The sequence below is a fragment of the Nomascus leucogenys genome, chromosome 10, assembly GCF_006542625.1.
Source record: "Nomascus leucogenys isolate Asia chromosome 10, Asia_NLE_v1, whole genome shotgun sequence".
Taxonomy (NCBI): domain Eukaryota; kingdom Metazoa; phylum Chordata; class Mammalia; order Primates; family Hylobatidae; genus Nomascus; species Nomascus leucogenys.
In genome coordinates this window covers 10376042-10389172 of record NC_044390.1, presented here as the reverse complement: position 1 = coordinate 10389172, position 13131 = coordinate 10376042, and the positions used below count along the sequence as shown (strand labels likewise).

Sequence of the window (13131 nt, the reverse complement as noted above, 5' to 3'; positions counted from 1 at the left end):
AGCTCACGCCTGTAATCCCAGCAAGTTGGGAGGCCGAGGCGGACGAATCACTTGAGCCCAGTTGTTTGAGGCCAGCCTGGCCAACATGGCGAAACCCCGTCTCTACAAAAAAGTTAGCCGGTCCTGGTGGCATGTGCCTGTCGTCCCAATTACTTGGAGGCTGAGGTGGGAGGATCACCTGAGTCGAGACGGCAGTGAGCCAAGATCACACCACTGCACTCCAGCCTGGGTGACAGAATGAGTCTTTCTCTCTCTCCCTCTCTCTATACACATATATATTTATATTCCACATCCCTTATATAACATATATATTATTATATATATAATCCTCAATGGCCGTTTTCGGTCTGTTTTGCTCAGTGATGTATTACCAAGCACATAGGACAATGCCTGCTAGTCAATAATGATGTATGAAATGAAAGCCAGGCAGGTGGCTGCTGGGAGGCCAAGGCAAGATCACTTGGGGCCAGCAGTTGGAGACCAGCTTGGGCAAGATAACAAAACCCTGCCTCTACAAAAAAATTTTTCAAATTGTGAAATGAAGAGACATTGGTGGAACATCGCATTCTGACAGTGGCCACCTGTGGTGGCAAGGCGTGGCAGCAATAACTGCCATGTGTGCAAAGCACTCTGCGCTTTAGATTTTGAAGCATTCTTGAAATTTCTAATTTTTTTTTAATCTCCTTTGTTTTGTCAGGAAATTTCTATTTTATCTAGCTTAGGTCGGCACTGTAGGAAAGCAGCCACAAACTCAGGGCAGAAATCCAAGGAAGGAAAAACAAACGTTTGCTGGGAATGAGAACATCTCTGTTATTTCTCTCTGGAACTAGGCAGATGGACAGAGATCAAGGCATGAAACAATTCCTAAGAAGTAAAAATATGCTTTATCCTTCATTAAAAATCCACCTCTGCTGAGCCCAGTGGGTTCTGCCCCCAGAGCCTTGGGAGGCTGAGGTAGGAGGCTTGCTTGATGCCAGGAGTTTGAGACCAGCCTGGGCAACATCGTGAGACTCCATCTCTTAAAAAAAAAAGAAAAAAAAAAGGCATGGTGGTGCAGGCCTGTATTCCTAGTTACTGAGGAGGCTGAGGTGGGAGGATTGCTTGAGCCCAGGAGTCTGGTCCAGTGTTGGCGCCATTGCATTCCAGCCTGGGCGAGAGTGAGACTTTTTTTTTTTTCAACCTCTACCTTTTAGCATTATTTGTTGTGTATTTGGTTTGGTTTTAAGGGACACCCCCTGCCAATACCATAAGCTGGTCCCAAAGGTGAAAATTATGAAAGTATAGTCACATCAGGGATATGTTCTGAGAAATCAGTCCTTAGGCAATTTCATCATTTTATGCTCATTATAGAGCGTACTTATACAAACCTAGATGGTCTAGCCTAGACACACCTAGGCTGTATGTTGTAGTCTGTTGCTCTTAAGTCACAAACCTAGGACAAGCCTGTACAGCATGTTACTGAATACTGTAGGCAGTTGTAACATAATGGTAGGTATTTGTGTAACTAAATATGTATAAACATAGAAAAAGTACAGTCAGTCCTTTTAAAAAAAGAAAAAAAGTGCAGTAAAAATAGGGGATTATAATCTTATGCAACCATTATTGTGTATGTGGTCTGTCCTTGACTGAAATATTGTTATGCAGTGCACGACTGCACTATAGGCCTAATGGATACAGGCAATCTGAGACCTCTTCACTATTCTTGGTGGAGAATATGTATGCCTGTAGTGATGCTTCTGGTTACCCCTTATCACCCAGTTAATTCACTGAAGTCACAATAAGTTGACTTGTTAAAACTTGGAAGTAGAAGCCATTTTAGGAACATCATTTGTAGGTGAAGAAGCGTTTCCATTAATTGTGCTTCAGGAAAAGAGGTAAATGAAGTTCATCTTTATTTATTTTTGAGACGGAGTCTCACTCTGTTGCCCAGGCTGGAGTGCAGTGGCATGATCTCAGCTCACCGCAACCTCTGCCACCTGGGTTCAAGAGGTTCTCGTGCCTCAGCCTCCAGAGTAGCTGGGACTACAGGCGCACACCACAATGTCTGGCTAAGCTTTTTGTATTTTTAGTAGAGACAGGGTTTCACCGTGTTGGCCATGCTGGTCTCGAACTCCTCACCTCAAGTGATCCGCTCGCCTTGGCCTCCCAAAAGTGCTGGGATTACAGGCGTGAGCCACCGCGCCCAGCCGAAGTTCATCTTTAAATGTGTGACTCTAGCCGAAGTTCATCTTTAAATGTATGATGCTGGCCAGGCTCAGCAGCTCACGCCTGTAATCCTAGCACTTGGGGAGGTTGAGGCGGGTGGATCACCTGAGGTCAGGAGTTTGAGACCAGCCTGGCCAACGTGGTGAAATCCCGTCTCTACTAAAAATACAAAAAATTAGCCGGGCATGGTGGTGCACGCCTGTAATCCCAGCTCCTCAGGAGGCTGAGGCAGGAGAATTGCTTGAACCCAGGAAGTGAAGGTTGCAATGAGCCGAGATTGCGCCACTGCACTCCAGCCTGGGCGACAGAGCAAGACTCTGTCTTGAGGGGGAAAAAAATCACACCAACAAAATATATTATAGTAAATTTATTTTGTATAAATATAATACATATTAACATTATTTACAATGCTAATTTATTTATAAAGTATCTTTATATGGACAAAAAGATACAAACTGTTATCATTTTAAGTACAAAGTATTTCTAGAAATACATTATAAGCCATTTAAAAAAAAACGATATTTCAAGACTGGTTCTTACATGCTATGACCAACTCATATGAAAGAGCAAGTTGCTCCCCCTTCATTCCTTCCCCCAACCCCAAAGGAAAAGGAATTTGATATTTAGGCTTTAAAAAATTTCCTACTACCCTTTATCTTTTAAAAAACCCTACTCAAAACAATTATCTCTTATAAGGGAAAAATCATAGATAAGATTTTCCTTTAGAAAATGACATTACAAGTGGCATAAGCCCTAGAATGATATGTGTATTAGAGGCACTTCAAAAAAAAAATCAGAAGGGATCCATAGGAAGGAATTTAATTCAGCAAATACTGAGTGTCCACTGCATGCAAGGCACCCTGCCAGAAATCTCATTCAAGTTGTCCTTAGGGATAGAAGGTGCTAAGTATCATACAAAAGATTGTGAACTGAAGGCTGTGTGGGGGCTGCAGGAAGGAGACAGGATCTAGTCTGGAGGAATAGGGGAGAGAAAGACTAAGGGTCAGCTATCACAGAGAAGTCTTGGATAAACAGAGATGCGGATGGGTGAATGAGGAAAAAAAAGGAAACTGTGTGAACAAAGAAAGGTTGGGTCAGAGTTAGCTGGAGTGTATGGCAACTGAGGAAGTATTCTATGCCAAGTCACTGGGAAAGCCACTGAAGCATGTAAAAGTGGGGATAAAACTAGATTAAAGCTATGTTGTTGGAAGACTGCTCTGGCCGTGTTTAAAATGGGATCACACAACGGCATTGGAATTAGAAGTCACTATTCATTGGAACAAGTAACAAGGACTTGAACCAGGGCCTATGTAATAACAGTAGGGCAACGAGGATGGAAAGGATACGAGAGTAATTGCAGAGTCTTGTTGAGAGTTAGAGGCAGATTCTGGAGTCTCAAATGGTATCTTTCTCTTACAGAAGAAAATAAACAGATTTGAATGGGAAGAAAGTTGAGTTTGATTCATGTAAAGTCTGAGATGCTTGAGGACTCATATAGATAGCCAATAGGTAGTTACAAATGTAGCTTTGCAGGATAGTGGAGAGAGTAGGTCTAAAGTCCAGGTTATAACGTGGATATTTTCAGGCTGTGTTGGAGTTGTAGATGACAAGAATCCTGTTTTCAATTGAACAAATATTTTCTCTTTAAAGACCCAGGAAGCCAGGCCTGGTGGTGCATGCCCCTGTGGTCCCAGCTACTCCAGAGGCTGAGGTGGGAGGATTGCTTGAGCCCAGGCATTTGAGTTCAGCGTGGGAAACATAGTGAGACCCGGTCTCTTAAAAACTAAAAAGACCTAGGGCAGTATTATGGAAGACAGTGATATATTAAGTACTGCCTTCAAGGAGTGTGTGGTACACTAAGAAAAACAGAATATGTATCTCTGGAAATTCCATTGACTACATTTGACTAAAATGGATCTCAAACTTTTCAAAAGCTGAGCACAATGGAAGCACACTCCAAAACATACCAACATATGCTGTGATACAACATTTACGTTTTAACTAAATTACCAAATAGGAGACTTTCCCCACATCTAGATATATTCTACGAACCAAATATAAAATACACATTTGGCTGACAATTATACTTTAAAACTGTCACCTTCTCTTTGTTGTGTCATTACAGCTTTTATGTGAATCAAGGGTTGGTCTGATGATCTCATTTTAAGAAATGCTACTACACACTCAAAGAATCAAGCATCTTGAGCAACCAAAATACAATAGGGGGATGCCGGGTACATTACAGAAAAAGGGAAGAGATTGGAAAGAGGTTCGGAAATGTGGATGATGCCAGAGATAATTACTGTCATTTTCTTAGGACTCTGATGGGTCCTATACATTCATAGCTGCCACAGATAAAGGTGGACTGCTAGTTGGGGACACTAACAATGCCAGCCTTCCCCTGGTTCAGCCTGGCGTCTCATCTACGTTATGCTTAGCATCATTTTTAGCTTAGCTTTATAAATGCCCTACTCTTTCCTCCTTATGAATTAAAAGGAGATACCTGAAAAAGGGTTTGATGGAAGCACAGGCACACATATCTGTATAATAAATATAGTATCCTTGGAATCTAGATACTACTTAACTTTTCTCCCCATTTATAGACTGTGCCCAATATCATTTTTCCTCTAAAATACTAGCAAAATATATTTTTATAGTTTTTTAACAATAAATTGCATATAATTAGGTTCTTAGTTGACAATGAATGAGCCAGGTTACATAAATAACAATTGGTCAGCTTTAGTAAGTTATGAAGGACTCATAAAGGGACAGGGGAATGTAATACTATTCCACATTTAAAACATCTTTTTGGGAGAAGGATAATTGGATAGCTTCCACAAAGACTACACATTTTTCTAAACCCTCCATGGGGCTAAGCCAATAGCTAATACAGTCACATGCATTTTACATGTAATTAAAATTACTGTAAGTTTGTGCCAACTTTCTTCCCTGTCTCACTCTCTTTAGATTTAGAACTGGTTCATGATTCAGCCAGGTCTTAGAAGATAGAATAGGCTGGCTGATATTTTTTAGATTCTAAGGCTTAAGCCAAACCTTGTAGTCAGAAGGCTGAAAGCTCAAGAGGAGGGAAAGAAAACCCAAATAACTTGTCTTGCTAAATGCCAGACGCAGAAAGAAAACAGTTTATAAGGTATAACTTTAGCCTCCAAAAAGAATACACTAGAAACTGCAACAATTCTAACATGGAAGCCTTATTTATGTGATCTTGATTATATAAAATTGAGCTACGAAGAAATTTTAGTGTACCTGCTATGACAGAAAGGGGAGGGCACGTTAGGATTGTGTATGAGGTTCAAATGACTCCATAGCAAAAAACAGCCACAAAAAACTATAGCAGCCAACTTTAGATCTAGTAGGGACTCTGGTGCTGCACCAAACAGCATTCAAAAGGCCCCAGAAAGGCACTCAGTAATCCTCATGGTTGCTGTTAAGGATCACACTGAATTAGGAAATCCTTTATTTAGAGGCAGAAAGGAAAATTCTTATACGCTTTAAAGAAATATTCTATGGATAACCTTGCCGTTTAATTTTTTTTTTTTTTTTCGAGACGGAGTCTCGCTCTGTCGTCTAGGCTGGAGTGCAGTGGCACTATCTCGGCTCACTGCAACCTCTGCCTCCTGGGTTCAAGCGATTCTCCTGCCTCAGCCTGCTGAATAGCTAGGACTACAGCCATGCGCCACCACGACCGGCTAATTTTTGTATTTTTAGTAGAGATGGGGTTTCACCATATTGGCCAGGCTGGTCTTGATCTCCTGACCTCAGGTGATCCAACAGCCTCGGCCTCCCAAAATGCTGAGATTATAGGTGTGAGCCACCGCTCACGGCCATTAAGATAATTTAGTTTAAACTTAGTTAATAAATTGTATATTGTGAACATCAGGGATGGCTTTTATCACAGTATTATTTTATTTTCTTCTGCTAATCAACAATTTTATGTACCAGGTAGTTCATATGTTAAACAGTAAGTGCACCAGAATTATGAATCTAAATCTTTCCTAAGGACGTGTGCTGATAGCTGCTTATAGAGAAAGGATTTGTTTTTTTTAATTAGGAGGGAGGATATCACAAAGTGGTAGAAAAAGACCTTTTGAAAATGAATACTATAGAATTTCAGTTATTACTGGCTTATAATTGTGCTTTTCTGATATAGTAATTCCAGTCCCATTTGTAATGCACAATATTTTTGGAAATGTAACATTACTTATAGATACAAATACCATCATTGACTTGGGCTCAGAACTCTTATAATAGCAGGGAATATTATGTAACATAATGCTTGCTATATTTTGCTATTTTAAAAAATGATACATTTATGTTTGTTTTGAAGTGGTAGAATTTTTAAAAGATTGGACTTAAAAGCCCAAAGAGTTGGTTATTTGTGGTATTCTTCTGCAAATAAAAACATCTTCATTCCTACTCACAGTTTTAAAAAATTCAGATTCTATCTCTTTGCTATAATTCTTTGATGATGTAATATTAACTCCTGCCAAAGAGGTACCTAACAACAGAAATACTTTAGATAATTTACTGAAATTTCAGTTCACAGTTACTGAGGTAGAAGCTGCCCATGTTTTTCCACTAAAAGATACAAAAATTCACCCAAGTTTATTGATTCAAAGACATGCATTTTTTTCATCAGCAGTTTTATAATAATCACAATTCCTAAACCAAGCACTTTGTGGAAATTTGCTCCTTGCTATGTATTTTTTCCTTACAAAGACTTTCCACCAGTAAGAATGTTACAGTGTAAGGTAAGAAAACAGTGTGGACAATGTCACGAATAGTTAAGACAGTATACAGTATTAAGATAGTTTTTCTGGTCTCTAAAGAAATGGTACTTTAGAATTCAGTGTGTCTCAGAAATAATTCTGACCATTAAGTAAACATCAAAATTTTAATAAATAACATAAATGAAAAAACAAACACCTTTTAAAAATTGCTTATACCTAACAAAACAATTTCTTTGATGAAGGGTCTGGTTGGCTTCATCTTGGCAGTGTTCATTTTTATACAATTTTTGAATTGCATTTACTCCATTCTGATGAAATTCCACCTCTTTGGAATCACAGAAGAGATAAAACCAATACTGCTACAATATTGTGCCTTCCTGAAATGCTTCTATCCACCTATTGATAAGAGAAATCGGTTAGATTTGTAAAACCTAATCATCTGACATGTGAACACCATAGAGATGACAGCTGGGCCTGTGGTCCTCATTACCATAACAACATAGGTAAGATATCTATATCTATATCTATATATCTATATATATATATCTCTATATCTATCTATATCTATCTATATCTATCTATATCTATATATATCTATATATATCTATATCTATATCTCTATATATCTATATATATCTATATCTATATCTCTATATATCTATATATATTTTGAGACAGAGTTTTGCTCTCGTTGCTCAGGCTGGGGTGCAATAGTGCTATCTCGGCTCACCACAACCTCTGCTTCCTGGGTTTAAGCGATTCCTCCCAAGTAGCTGGAATTACAGGCATGTGCCACCACGCCTGGCTAATTTTGTATTTTTAGTAGAGACGGGGTTTTTCCATGTTGGTCAGGCTGGTCTTGAACTCCCGACCTCAGGTGATCCGCCTGCCTCTGCCTCCCAAAGTGTTGGGATTACAGGCGTGAGCCACCGTGCCCAGCCAGTAAGATCTTTTCTTGCAGCAAATTGGCCTTCTGCATACATGGAACTACCCTTTATTTGGTAATTTGTTCCAAAATTTAGCCTGGAAAGTGTGCCTCTCATTTCTGATAGGCATAAGGAAGGGACCATTTCATGTATAAAAGTTCTATGAAATCTTGATGCTACCAATTAATTTATTTTGGAAGTTGATATGTCAGTGAAGGCTTTATTACAACTTCTTTTTTATCTGGAATTTGGACTCAGTGCTTTTAGGAACACTAGCTCCCTGTCTCCTGCTACCTTAACTCTAGCAATCAGAGTTTCCTTGTATATCCCCTAGTACAGACCTGTTTCAATATTTGCAGTTAAAAGGAATCTGGCATCTAGTGTTGATCAAAAGTTTGCATGCTATATAAGAGCTTCTTGGCTTGGCGCCGTGGCTCATGCCTGTAATCCCAGTACTTTGGGAGGCTAAGTTGGGCAGAACACCTGAGGTCAGAAGTTCGAGACCAGCCTGGCCAATATGGTGAAACCCTGTCTCTACTAAAATACAAAAATTAGCTGGGCGTGGTGGTGTGCACCTATAATCCCAGCTACTTGGGAGGCTGAGGCAGGAGAATTGCTTGAACCCAGGAGGCAGAGGTTGCAGTGAGCTGAGATTGCGCCACTGAACTCCAGCCTGGGCAACAGAGCGAGACTCTATCTCAAAAAAAAAAAAAAAAAAAAGCTTCTCAAAGTTTCACAGACGTCTTTCCAAAATTCTTTAGTCTCAAAGTTTTATCTGACAATATACACAGCTGCAATTATTCAGAAGATACTTGAGGGTAGTCTTTTTCCTCCCTACTAATGTAATTGCTTCTGAACTTTTTCTTTTCTTATGGAAACATTTCTTACAGTATTATTTTATGTAGGCTGGGCATGGTGGCTCACACCTGTAGTTCCAGCACTTTGAGAGGCTGAGATAGGTGGACTGCTTGAGTCCAAGAGTTTCAGACCAGCCTGTGCAACATTGCGAGACTCTGTCTCTATTAAAAAAAAAAAAAAAATATATATATATATATATATATATGTACAGAAGAGAGTCCAGAGAACTATGAACACTTGAAATCACTCAGTTTAATTATTTTGTAAAAGCAACCTATAACAGATTCAGTTCAAATTTTAAGGAATTTTCAAAAATTTAACACTGAACATAAATAGCATATAAGTTATACTGCCATAGCAAGGCTTTTTTTCCACTAAAATTAATACATTTTAATATTCTGTCATGTACTTCAAAAAGCAATCCATATGATATTAATAAAGAGAAACTTATAATTTAGCCTGGGTCGATTCTAAATTACAAGTAAGCTGATTTCCTTTACCCAACTACATGTAATTCTGTCTTGGTGGCATTTCTATCTTGTCAACTCAATGATATAAGCAAAAGATGACACATATTGAAAAGCAGTACTTTTTTTCAGTTTGATGAATACAGATGAAAATTGTAAGAAAGCTAATATCTGACAGAATCTTAGGGCAATTACTATTTTGTCTAAATAATTTTTATAGAAAAGATGGTTAAGTGACATAATTTAAAAATATTCTCCAGTAGCCAAAGGAAAATATTTGGAAGAATAGCTATATACTGTTGGATATCCTAAAATAGACTGAAAAAAGAGTCTTACAGAGTGTGTGCAACATTGTGCCTGGCTGGTATTCAGGGATGTGTGCAATTCTGGTACATTAATCTTAACTGTCTTAAGAAACTAAAAGCTTTGCTTACTCAAAGCATTCTTTTTTTATTTTCATGCACTTTTAAGCTTGTGGAGAACACATGAACACCTCTTCCTGAAAACAAAAATGTATTCTTTTGTGAAGCCAAAGTAAAAATCAAATGAAAGAGAGATGATGAACTATTTTGTTCAAAAGAGAACTAATTTCACAGAGGTAGATATACATCTCTATGTTAAGCAAACTGATAACATCTAAGTAAAGATTCTTGCTGGAATTCTGAAGAGACTGTTTCAGCCTTTGCCATCTAAACTGATAGCCATTTCCTTCTACTCAGTCACTGGGAACAGCATGGGAGTCTCTTAATGTGTTTGACCTTTTCCCCAAAGAAGTTAGCAGCGAGCAGCTGTTTAAACTCCTGCTGTTCCATGGCACAAATGAATCGCTGGATTGCCAAAGTCCTGGAATGTTTCAAGGGAAGATTCTTACCCTCATAGAAGGAGAGGTCAAATGCCTTAGCTTTCCTTCCTTTCAGCAGAGCAGCATCACGCTGCTTCCTCTGAGATCATGTGTAGATAAAATACTTTGTATAGGACTACCTATTTTCTTTTCCCCTCTGCCTCCTGAAAATATTCCAGATACCCCCGCCTTGTCTTTAAAACAATTCTGAAGAGTTTGAATAATATGTTCAATCTTTCTAATTAGAATCTCTGATTTAAATTTTGAGTTGTCCCCATGTCTTAAAGTAGGTCATTTTACAAGCAACCATTAAAAAACTGAAATCTCATGAATAAAAGAAAAATATGGCTAGATTACTTACTTCTGAGCTGAATGAGCATCCTCTGCTTTGAATACATAAAATAACATGTTTTTGTGCAGTAACTGAAATACTTTAGACTCTGAATTCTCATCTTTAACTTGAATAACAGTGAATCCTAATAAAGGCTGACTCTCCAAAGCGGCCACGTCCTAATTTAAAAACATACAAATGGAGAAAAGTTTTTAGATTGAGACAAAATTCAGATTTGAAAACTCTTGATCTACATAGCTCTAATTTAATTTCAATTATTCACATATAAGGTAATGATAATTCTAACAACTTACTCACTTATCATTTATTCAGTAGTATTCATTAAGCCACTCCCTCCCTAGGTACCCTATATGCCAGGCACTGTGGCACACAATTTTTGGCATGTTCACATCTAGTGAATTTCACAACATCCTCACTAAACCAAGGAAGGCACGTCATTATATTACTTTCATTTTATGGATGCAGAAAACAGCTCAGAAAGGTAAGCTATTTACCTGGATCCCACTAAGGAAAAGTGTGGACCCTAGAGCAGTGTTTTCATAGGATGGTGGAACACAGGGTGATCAGGTAGGAGAAAAGGACAGAATTAAACTGCTAGAATTGTTTATAATCCAAAAAAGCCTATCTTATCTATGCTGCTGTCAGATCAATGCAATCTAAGGATGACAGTAAAGGGAGTATCACTCAAGAGAGCTTGGCAGAAAGAAACACAGCTCTGCCTTTTTTTTTTTTTTTTTTTTTTTTTTGAGACAGAGTCTCTGTTGCCCAGGCTGGAGTGCAATGGCGTGATCTCGGCTCACTGCAACTTCTGCCTCCCAGGTTCAAGTAATTCTCCTGCTTCACCCTTCCAAGTGTCTGGGATTACAGGCACTCTACTAATATTTGTATTTTTAGTAGAGACAGGGTTTCACCACGTTGGCCAGGCTAGTCTCGAACTCCTGACCTCAGGTGATCCACCCCCCCCCCCCCCCCCCCACTCAGCCTTCCAAAGTGCTGGGATTACAAGTGTGAGCCAATGCACCTGGGGGCAGCTCTGCCTTTAGTAAAGTAATTAGTAGTCACACAACACACACAAAAATTGCATTTTAATAATATGGAAAATTCCTAACACATTTGAGAAACAGCTCTCCAGGTACAAAGCAAGAACACTGTTCACATTAAAAATAACAGCAACAACACCTCTCCCATCCAAAAGCAAAAAATCATATGTAAAACAAATGGATTTTTAAAATATTGTAATTACTTGCAGTTGGCATTACAAAACCCCAAATTACTCATCTTTAGATTTCAGATCTTACCTCACTTGCAGCATATGTATATAGTACTTTATTTTTTATGACAAACCAAAAGTGTTTCCAGGGTTTTTTATTGCCCTTTGATCTGTACAAATAGCCACTCATAGAAGAATCCTCTGTGTTTGCTGATACCTAGATAAGAAACCCCATACAAAGTTTAATGGTTTTCAGACAAATTATAACAGCAAAATTATTTGCAGCCAATAGGTGCTGACAGCAATAACTGTAATGACAGAATGTTTCAGAATGAAATATATTTTCACAGTGCTACTATACAAATTGAACTCTGCTATTAACGTGAGCATAAAAAAGAAAACAAACAACCATGTTAGAGGCAATTACAGAATTTTACTTGGTTTAACTGCCTGCACATGTTTGCGTATGTTTCTTTGTGGGTTCATCTGTGTTTTCTGGGTTGGCAGGTGAAGAAAAATAGTTCCAGAAGACTAAAATGCTTTTCTAAAAGCTGGATTTGGGGACTTGGGGATTTGTTTTTTATTGCTCTTATTTTGGGGCATCAGGGAAAATTATTTGAACCTTTAATTCTGTTCCTAAAAAACTTTTTGGACTTCTAAAAACCATACAAACAGAATAATAAACAAAATTCTACTATTAAGGAAGCTCATTTTAAGAATCAATCTTTGCTTCCCAAATTATAGTCAGAAAGAAAAGAGGCTAATTTTTACTTCATAAAACGTTGAAAATGTTTTCATCTCTATGCAAAAAGACAGTAAGCTTTTACTGATTGATTTTTTTTTTTTTTTTTTTTTTTTTTGAGACTGAGTCTTGCTCTGTCACCCAGGCTGGAGTGCAGTGGCCCGATCTCCCGGGTTCACGCCATTCTCTTGCCTCAGCCTCCCGAGTAGCTGGGACTACAGGCACCTGCCACCATGCCTGGCTATTTTTTTTTGTATTTTTTTTTTAGTAGAGACGGGGTTTCACCGTGTTAGCCAGGATGGTCTCGATCTCCTGACCTTGTGATCCACCCGCCTTGGCCTCCCAAAGTGCTGGGATTACAAGCGTGAGCCACCGCAACTAGCCTTTTTTTTTTTTTTTTTTTTTTTAAGACAGTCTTACTCCGTCACCCAGGCTGGAGTGCAGTGGCACAATCTCAGCTCACTGCATCCTCCGCTTCCTGGGTCCAAGCGTTTCTTGTGCCCCAGCCTCCCGAGTAACTGGGATTACAGGCATGCACCACCATGTCCAGCTAAGTTTTGTATTTTTAGTAGAGACAGGGTTTTGCCATGTTGGCCAGGTTGGTGTTGATTTGCCTGCCTTGGCCTCCCAAAGTGCTGGGATTACAGGTGTGAGCCATCGTGCCTGGCCTATTGATTCTAATAATGGTCATTCAAAGTTGTGCTTTTAAAAATGTAAGAGGAGTAGATGTATAAAAAAATGTTTAGGATCTACCTTAGTAATGGTATGGCAGGCATACG

The 13131-nt window shown here is 38.8% G+C and overlaps 1 protein-coding gene across 1 annotated transcript in view; it reads right to left on the bottom strand.

The window, feature by feature from the left end:
* Positions 1-2559: 2559 nt before the first annotated feature.
* Positions 2560-13131, bottom strand: part of FGD6 (FYVE, RhoGEF and PH domain containing 6) — a 140287-nt gene continuing 129715 nt past the window's right edge. Inside the window, exons 19-21 of the mRNA XM_030819830.1 lie at positions 11699-11827; positions 10410-10558; positions 2560-7352 (exon numbers count right to left, since the gene is read on the bottom strand). Coding sequence (XP_030675690.1) covers positions 7316-7352; positions 10410-10558; positions 11699-11827 — 315 coding nt within the window. The 3' untranslated portion in view covers positions 2560-7315. The remainder of the gene's footprint in view (positions 7353-10409; positions 10559-11698; positions 11828-13131) is intronic.